At 37.4% G+C, this 9,379-nt stretch overlaps 2 protein-coding genes across 2 annotated transcripts; one reads left to right on the forward strand and one right to left on the reverse strand.

The window, feature by feature from the left end:
• Positions 1-530: 530 nt before the first annotated feature.
• On the forward strand, positions 531-6,346 carry LOC105969298 (putative ABC transporter B family member 8). The gene is made up of 9 exons (XM_012994043.2): positions 531-1,006; positions 1,093-1,147; positions 1,435-1,613; positions 1,700-2,157; positions 2,356-2,890; positions 3,003-3,182; positions 3,689-4,975; positions 5,215-5,636; positions 5,876-6,346. Exons 1-9 carry the CDS (start codon positions 746-748, stop codon positions 6,255-6,257), a joined length of 3,759 nt encoding a protein of 1,252 aa, XP_012849497.2. The 5' UTR covers positions 531-745; the 3' UTR covers positions 6,258-6,346.
• A 22-nt stretch (positions 6,347-6,368) lies between these two features.
• Positions 6,369-7,422, reverse strand: LOC105969254 (protein CfxQ homolog). Its single transcript, XM_012994001.2, has 3 exons — positions 7,237-7,422; positions 7,020-7,159; positions 6,369-6,920 (listed from the first exon to the last, which is right to left on the reverse strand). Exons 1-3 carry the CDS (start codon positions 7,406-7,408, stop codon positions 6,369-6,371), a joined length of 864 nt encoding a protein of 287 aa, XP_012849455.2. The 5' UTR covers positions 7,409-7,422.
• Positions 7,423-9,379: the final 1,957 nt, after the last annotated feature.

The raw sequence follows: 9,379 nt of genomic DNA on the forward strand, positions 1-9,379 counted from the left end.
TAAACAACCAATTGATGGCAACAATAATTGGTTCCCCACAAAATGCAGAAATCTGACATATATACTAGAGATGGGAAGTTATATGCTACATTGGTGATTTACGCCAGAAATTTGTTAACCAAAGATGAGGTTAAACAATTACCCACTAAGCACACATACATATGGGTTTGTGTGTGATTACGTGTAAATCTACGTTTAACAATATATCACCCGGTGTTAATAACCGGATGTAGTATATAATTTCTTCTCCACTGATGATCAAATGCAAAATGCTTTTTCTGGTAAATGCATGCTCTTTTACTAACATCAAACATTAAATAATTGAGTACAAAACAATGTTAAAAAAGGACAAAAGTTGATGATATGAAAGCAACTTTAATTTCCATAACCAACCAACCCTAAAAAGCAAAAGAAAATAATAAGAGGGATGAAAAGGTAAAGGAGGTCATAGTCATCTTTTGTTGACAACCCTACTTATTACAAATAAAAAGAGTTGTAATATATTGGTGGTACTGAAAGTGATTTCCACCAAATTACAAAAGAGTATAACCATGCAAACCCCACCCAAAAGATTGCATTATTATTTTTAGTAGACCATGCAGCAACACTCACTTTACATATATTTTCCTCAAAACTATTTAATTTTGTCTATCTATTTATACACAAACCATCATATATCCATCAAGGCTTTTCGTGTTACTCTATATATATACCGTTCGTGTCACAGTTTTAATCAGCAAAAACTATGTGTACAAATAATTCGGAAAAATCGACGGAAGAGAAAGGGGAGATGGAGAGTAGTAGTAGTAAGAGTTCATCATTAAAAATAATATTGAGATATGCAGACAGGTTAGATATTTTGCTGATGGTGTTGGGCACATTTGGTGCGGTGGGAGACGGACTGTCGACAAACTGCTTGCTCGTTTATGTTAGCCGACTTTTTAATAGCTTGGGTTTCGGTAATTCACCTCAGAACCATGGTCAATTCATGCACGAGATTGAAAAGGTTAGCAATATTCAATCACTTAACCAAAGTTGAATGAGTTGTTAGTTTTACTAATTGATGATCTGATATTTATTTTGTGTTAACAGTGCAGTTTATACTTTGTATACTTGGGACTAGCAGTCATGGCAGTAGCATTTATGGGTAAGTACTTCTTCTCATCAATTTTACTTATTGCTTTTCTCTTTATTATATTACATCAATTATTTCTCAAATTGCATGGGATATATAACAAATTATCAAGACTTTATACATATATATATATATATATATATATATATATACTAAAATTGGGAAAACAAATAAATTATTTATCAGTCTAGTAAATTTTTAATCCATGATTCTGATTGCCATGAATAGCTAGCATGATTTTTAATTAACTTAATTGGGAGCTAGAAAAAAATTAATTTAAATTATATAAATAATTGCAGAAGGTTATTGCTGGAGCAAAACCAGCGAACGACAAGTTTTAAGGATTCGTTACAAGTATTTGGAAGCCGTTCTTAGGCAAGAAGTCGGTTTCTTCGATTCACAAGAAGCAACTACTTCGGAAATCATAAACAGCATCTCCAAAGACACTTCTCTCATACAAGAACTCCTTAGTGAGAAGGTATATATATATAATATATATAGATATATGTAAAATCACCAATTGCATTAATTATATATGTTAAATCCATTAATATATATATGTAGGTGCCGATATTCTTGATGAACATGTCAATGTTCGTATCGGGACTTGCATTCTCGGCCTACTTCTCGTGGAAACTAGCATTAGTGGCATTTCCGACAATCATTCTCTTAATAATTCCGGGATTGATATACGGGAAATACCTTGTGTATCTATCGAAGAAGAGCTTCAACGAGTACGCGAAAGCGAACACTATAGTGGGGCAGGCGTTGAGCTCCATTAAGACGGTGTATGCATTTACTGCAGAAAGGAGCATTATTGAAAAGTATTCGTCGATATTGGACGGTGCTAAAAAGCTAGGAATAAAGCAAGGAATTGCGAAAGGGCTTGCAATCGGAAGCACTGGACTTTCATTCGCAATATGGGGCTTGCTTGCTTGGTACGGAAGCCGTTTGATTATGTACAAAGGTGAAAGTGGCGGGAGAATTTATGCGGCCGGCGTCTCGTTCGTCTTGGGTGGACTGTACGTTATCTTTTGCATGCCTTGATTCAATTATATTATCAATCCGACCTCTAGAATCGCACCATTTCAAGGGTCGTGTCGTAAAAGAAATTAACAATAGAAGAATACATTTTCAAGAAATTACAATAGAAAAATATTAACAACTTCGTTTTTGGTTTCGGTTTCTAATAACTAGTATAAAATACTATACGCATGCAGAGCGCTAGGAGCGGCACTACCTGAAGTGAAATACTTCACCGAAGCATCAGTTGCAGCGTCGAGAATATTCCAAAGAATCGACCGAATCCCACAAATAGATACGAATAACGGACTCGTCTTGGAAAAAATAAGAGGAGAAATCGAATTCGAGCGCGTCCAATTCACGTACCCCTCCCGCCCGGACGCACTTGTACTCAACAACTTCAGCCTCAAAATCGAAGCGGGAAAAACGGTAGCTCTAGTAGGTGCAAGCGGAAGTGGAAAATCAACGGCGATTGCGTTAGTGCAAAGATTCTACGATGCAAGTGGCGGATCGGTGCACATTGATGGTGTCGACATAAGATCACTTCAATTGAAATGGTTAAGAGAGCAAATGGGACTTGTTAGCCAAGAACATGCCCTATTCGGAACTTCCGTGAGAGAAAATATCTTGTTCGGAAAACTCGACGCCACCATGGATGACGTGGTGGCTGCCGCCATGGCCGCTAATGCTCATAATTTCATCCGGCAACTTCCACAAGGGTACGAGACTAAGGTCAGTTGTTCATGCTATTGTTATATAATGTTTATTTTTCTTAACCTAGCCTATATAAGTTTAATATTTATGAATGTTATTACCAATAATAATTATTTTGTTATGCATGAAGATTGGTGAGAGAGGATCACTATTATCGGGTGGACAAAAGCAGCGGATTGCGATTGCTAGAGCTATTATAAGAAATCCCGTGATTCTTCTCCTCGACGAAGCAACGAGTGCGCTCGACTCTGAATCCGAAACGCTTGTCCAAAATGCTCTAGATCAAGCCTCCATGGGCAGAACAACACTGGTAATTACTAACCTATGTTGTTGTTGTCTGTCCAAAATAAATAGAATACATCTCTTACGACTAAGGGTGAAATCGGATGGATCAGATCGCAATTGTCGCTTTCGCAAAAAGAAAATACAATTTTTTTTCAAAAGTGAAAAACTAATTAATTTCAATACCGTTAAAAATTTTGGAATTTTGGAAATTGGAATGAGAACATTTGTTCCAAAATCGGAAATTTTCAAATTGGAATCGGCGGATATTTTAGTCACATATAACATAAAATATATAATATATTTATATCATAAGTATAATTTTCAGAAAATAATCGGAAATAAAATTGGATCCGAAATCGGAATCTACTATGTATTCCACCAATTCCCTCCAAATACAGAAAACAATCCGAAAAATCGATTGGAATTGAAAATAAAAAAAATTATTTCAACATCGGAAAAGCGGAATTCGGATACTTCGTTCCAATTTGCACCCCTACTTCTGACCATGAAATTTGTGTGAAATTTAATTAGGTTGTCGCCCATAAGCTCTCAACGGTCAGGAACGCAGACGTGATTGCAGTTGTAAGTGGCGGCAGTATAGTAGAAATCGGCGGCCACAACAATCTGATCAAAACAAATGGCCACTACGCAAGATTAGCAAAACTTCAAAGACAATTCAGTGCACTCGATCAAGACCAAAGCATCGTCGAACCCCGTTTCTCTTCCGCCACAAGAAGCAGTGCATCAAGAAGATCAAGCCCTGCCTCTTTTGCTTCACCATTGTCTATTATCAATAATAACAACAACAATAATAATAGTAATAATTATCCTCCCCCATCCATGTATAGGCTACTCTCATTAAACTCCCCCGAATGGAAACAAGCCGTAATCGGTAGCCTCTCAGCCGTAATTTTCGGCACAGTGCAGCCACTCTACGCACTCACTATCGGAGGCATGATTTCGGCTTTTTTCTCACCAAGCCACGCGGAAATGCAAGCTCGTATCGAGAGGTACGCTCTCGTTTTCAGCTCGCTCTGCCTCGTCTCGATCACGCTAAACCTATGCCAGCACTACAACTTCGCCTACATGGGAGAGTGCCTCACGAGAAGAATAAGACTCTGCATGCTCGAGAAAATGCTTACGTTCGAAGCCGCATGGTTCGACCAGGAGCAGAACTCCAGCGCCGCGCTGTGCTTCCGACTGAGCAACGAGGCTTCAATGGTGAAGTCCATTATAGCAGACAGGCTTTCTCTCTTGATTCAGACAACCTCTGCCGTAACAACTGCAATGATAATCGGTCTAATCATCGCGTGGAAACTCGCGCTTGTAATGATCGCGGTGCAGCCACTGACGATTTTCTGTTTCTACACGCGAAAAGTGATACTCTCTACAATTACGGGCAAATTCGTCAAAGCGCAGAATAAAAGCACACAGATTGCTGCTGAGGCGGTCTACAACCACAGAACGGTGACATCGTTCGGAAGCATCCGGAAGGTTCTAGAGATATTCGACGAAGCGCAGGACGAGCCGAGGAAGGAGGCAAGAAAGAAGTCGTGGCTAGCTGGGGCCGGCATAGGTTCGGGCCAAGGCCTGACGTTCATTTGTTGGGCATTGGATTTTTGGTATGGAGGAACATTAGTGAACAGAGGAGAAATATCTGCAGGGGATGTTTTTCGAACGTTTTTCATTTTGGTGAGCACCGGAAAAGTTGTCGCCGAAGCTGGTAGTATGACTTCTGATCTGGCAAAGGGATCGGCAGCTGTTGCGTCTATATTCGCAATCCTGGACAGACAGTCACTAATCCTAGGATCCTATAATGTAAGTAAACAAAAAATATTTTCCTTTTTTCTCTATACAATAGAACCTCCATAAATTAATAGTATTTTTTTCCGTCCCGACTCGAGGGCAACGTGCTAAAAAAATATTTAGATAAATTAATATTTCGTCAAATTAATAGAATTTGGTTGGTCCCAACTGTACTAATTTATAGAGGTTTAACTGTAATTGGTTGAACTATATTGTTTGTCTTTATTAGTGCTAATTTTGATATATATTAGGGTGGAGATAGTGATGAGAATAAGGGAATGAAGCTAGAGAAGATGAGGGGTGGGATAGAGATTAAAAGGGTTGATTTTGCGTATCCGGGGCGGCCACAAACGCTTGTGCTACGTGATTTTAGCTTGGAGGTGAAAGAAGGAACGAGCATTGGGCTCGTTGGGAAGAGCGGGTGTGGGAAATCGACGGTGATAGCACTGATCCAGAGATTCTACGACGTTGATTGTGGTTCGATTAAGGTTGATGGAGTTGGAATAAGGTTGTTGGATATTGAGTGGTACCGTAAACGAATGGCACTTGTTAGCCAAGACCCGGTTATATATTCCGGCAGCATTAGGGACAACATATTGCTAGGCAAGATTAATGCCTCCGAGAATGAGGTCGTCGAGGCTGCCAGATCAGCAAATGCTCATGAATTTATCTGGTAATAAGAAGTTGAGTTTATTTCATTCAGTACCCCTCTGTTATATCGAATTGCTAAGAACTCCCGTGTTATAAATATTAGCAAATACACCTTATAATGTATATTTTTTAATAGGTAGGTTGCTCGAAAAAATTAAGTCGTAGGGGGACTTTTGATAGTAAAATAACGTGGGGAATTTTCTATAAACTAGCTCATGATTTTCAACGAACGATCTGGTAATATAATGTTTTGCTTTGCAGTGCATTAAAGAATGGGTACGAAACGGAGTGCGGAGAGAGGGGAGTGCAGTTGTCGGGGGGTCAGAAACAGAGGATAGCAATAGCAAGAGCTATTATACGGGACCCGATAATACTGTTATTGGATGAAGCAACAAGTGCGCTTGACGTGCAATCGGAGCAACTTGTGCAGGAAGCGTTGGACAGAGTGATGGTGGGAAGGACAACTGTGGTGGTGGCCCACAGACTAAACACGATCAAGAATTTGGAGTCGATAGCTGTAGTTATGGACGGAAAGGTGGTCGAACGAGGAAGCTATAGCCAGCTCAAAAACAAGAGGGGTGCCTTCTTCAGTCTCGCTAGCATTAGCGTTGCCATTCAAGGCGGTGTATCGCGTCCTCTTTAATTTATCACTTATTTGATTTATGTTTATAAGAAATTAATTCTGGAGGCTGAATTCAGTAATGTTCTTTGAATAACAAATCTAAATGAGGATAACATCACTTTCATCTATCTTTCAGTCAACATTGACTCCGTCCGATAACATTTTAAGTCCGGCCTCCAAATCACTTAATGTGATTGTGGATAGTTCGTCGCCTTTAGAATCGAAAGTCAGCCTCAAATCAAGATTCTCTCTAGCATTGTTCAGCATATGATCTACCAAACCTCCATTCATTTTATTCCGCAGCTTCTCAGTAGAGTTGTTCTCTATCACTCGAAGAACAGCGCCATAAGTACACGAAGAATGGAGCTTAAAGCCGTACAATCGGCTCTTCTTTCCTTGCTTACTCATCTTTATCATCACCATCTCCGCAAGATCTTTGCATGAAAAATCGTCAAACTGGAAGAAGTGAGTCACTCTTCTGCAGAACCCCGCGTTCGAAGAGAACACACGCTTCATCGGCTCGGTATAGCCTGCAAAAATGACGAGAATATTCCCATCTTCCAACACGGACATAATCTCTTCCAATGCTTCCACACCAAAATCTTGGGAATTACCCGACGACCGAACTGGTGCTAAACGGTATGCTTCATCCACGAATAAAATACCACCCATGGCCTCTTCAATCTGTAACACAAGCATCAAATATAAGAACAATAATATAACATATATATATATATATAGAAGAAGCCATTTACATACGACGCGGGATTTCAAAAATAATACTTTTTTTGTAGTCTTGGTTCCAGTGTGACCAATGTACTCTCCTACCAAATCAGTTCTTTGAACTTCTGTCACTTTATCAGAAGAAAGCACGCCGACAGATTGGAGTATTTTGCCTAAGATTCGTGCTACGGTTGTCTTACCTGTACAAGAAATAGTCGAAGATGCATGCTAAATAAGCCTCATTAAAACAGGGGATTAACGAAAATAACAAAATTACCTGTCCCGGGATTTCCTAGAAATACCATGTGAGGTTTTTTTCTTGGTCCGAGGTCTATCCCAACGGCTCGACGCATCTCGTCCATGAGCACTCCCTTTGCCCATGTCCTTAACCGTATTTTGAGCTTATTCAATCCCACTATCTTTGATAGTTCATCTTCAAACACACCCATCTTTTCATCGTACATTTTTCGTTTTATTCCACTAACATTACTCATTGTCTCTTGCAAGTTTTCGACACTATCATTTACAGGGTTATTATGATTTGCATTGCCAATCTGTATCTGTGTTGTAGGAACTTTATCTTGATAGTTGAGGGTAGTCCTCCCCTTCTGATGCAGGCCGAAACCCGCAACGTAAAAAGGAATTGAAAAAAGGTAGATGACCGGGAATCACTCAACCGGCGGCAACAGGCTCACTCGACGCTACAAATCGCGGAATTACTTGTAAAGAGGAATTACTCTCAATGCAATAAACTTGCAAAATATTCTTAAACTTAAACACACGTACTGATTTTATTCGTTGATAGGGTTTATATAGGAGTTTTGGAACATCCCTCCGAAACATAGAAAATTAAAACATTGAATGACTTCTCAACTTCATATTTCATGAAATACATAGAATATGACTAAGTGATAACAAGAATAATAATAATTCGAAAATAGATTAATTAAATAACTAAAACTTTCAGAAATACCAAAAGACACAATTCTGTACCATATGCACCCGAAGCAAGTATTTAATAGCAGAGAGATTATATGATCATGAACCACAATTCACTGAGGCTAAATTTAATTGATTAAACTTTTGTCATCCTATTAAGGGGTCATTAACAATACACCCCTCCTATGGATAAGAAATAGTGATATGTCCATATCATAATTCTTCCTTAGTGAAAACCCCCTAGAATATTTATTTCCAATCTTACCCTTATACTACCTCACGTCTTTTTTTAATAATTATCTAGTATTAACAAAATTCCTATTAATAAGGCAACTAAATCCCACGTTTTTTTTCCAATAATTATCTACTATTTACAAAATTCCTATTAATGAGGACCTAAATCCCGCTAATTAGGATTAATTAGTATAATTTATCTCAATTATTCCTTTTTATTCTCTTTCCATAATAACAATTTAATTCCTAAAAATCTGCTTCCAAATTCCTAAAAAATTGCTACCAAATCAAAAAAAAAAGTATTTTCAGACTTTATTTTTTTTATTTTTTTTTTATTTTTTTATTTTTATATTATTTTCGGACTTTATTTAGCCATTTTTTATTTATTTTTATTTTAATATTTTTTAATAAAAATAATTTATTTATTTATTTTTTATTTTTTTTAAACAAAAAATTGAAAATTTTCTCTCTCCACAGGTTTGCAACGCCGAATATAACTATAGTTGAATATGACTATATGTGACTATATTAACTGTAGTCATATTTTTTCTTTATATTGCGTTTTTTAATATTTTGAACTTAAAATTTCCGATTATATGGCATAGTCATGTTTACCAAATCGTATAAAACAACGACGATTCCCTATTGTTTACGAAAACAATTCAATCAATATCCATACAAAAAAATCAATTTGAATTTACTTACTAGAAGTCAACTTGAAAACGAGAATATAGATTATATTCAACAATAGTCATATTCTAATATGACTACAGTCATATTCGAAAAATACATAAATATGGCTATAGTCATATTCGAAGTCAAACTGCACCACTTATCAGTGACAAAGCCAACGAGGTCTTCATACACAAAATCACCCTGACATATCTTCACCCCAAACGAGCCTCCATACTTCAACACAATCATCAAGGTTGACGACATGATGTGCAGCACTACACAAAAAAAATGAGAATGTGACTACTATGTCACTACTTCTGATGAATAAATCTGCACTACTCTGTAAATGCAAATCACATAATATTATGTGAATTCAATTCAACCACAACAAACACATTGAAACATATCAAGTAACGCAAAAAAACAAATTACAATAAAATTACACTAGCGTATCAATTAACGCAAAACGAACAAAAGATTTACAGAGTAGTCACAACGTGACTCTGCGTAAATCGGTATAAAATTTCAATCAGTAACGATCATTTACACCAATTAAGACGACCCAAAAAAAA

Source organism: Erythranthe guttata, chromosome 10 (genome assembly GCF_056151865.1).
Source record: "Erythranthe guttata isolate IM_541 chromosome 10, IM_541, whole genome shotgun sequence".
Classification (NCBI taxonomy): domain Eukaryota; kingdom Viridiplantae; phylum Streptophyta; class Magnoliopsida; order Lamiales; family Phrymaceae; genus Erythranthe; species Erythranthe guttata.

Bases quoted from the DNA above. Each gene is read 5' to 3' on its own strand.
- LOC105969298 (XM_012994043.2), top strand. From the start codon at position 746: ATGTGTACAAATAATTCGGAAAAATCGACGGAAGAGAAAGGGGAGATG. The intron at 1,614-1,699 runs GTATATATATAT...ATATATATGTAG, and splicing joins AAGAACTCCTTAGTGAGAAG to GTGCCGATATTCTTGATGAA. The intron at 4,976-5,214 runs GTAAGTAAACAA...GATATATATTAG, and splicing joins TAATCCTAGGATCCTATAAT to GGTGGAGATAGTGATGAGAA.
- LOC105969254 (XM_012994001.2), bottom strand. From the start codon at position 7,408: ATGGGTGTGTTTGAAGATGAACTATCAAAGATAGTGGGATTGAATAAG. The intron at 7,160-7,236 runs GTAATTTTGTTA...TTTCTTGTACAG, and splicing joins TCTAGGAAATCCCGGGACAG to GTAAGACAACCGTAGCACGA. The intron at 6,921-7,019 runs GTATTATTTTTG...CTTGTGTTACAG, and splicing joins GAACCAAGACTACAAAAAAA to ATTGAAGAGGCCATGGGTGG.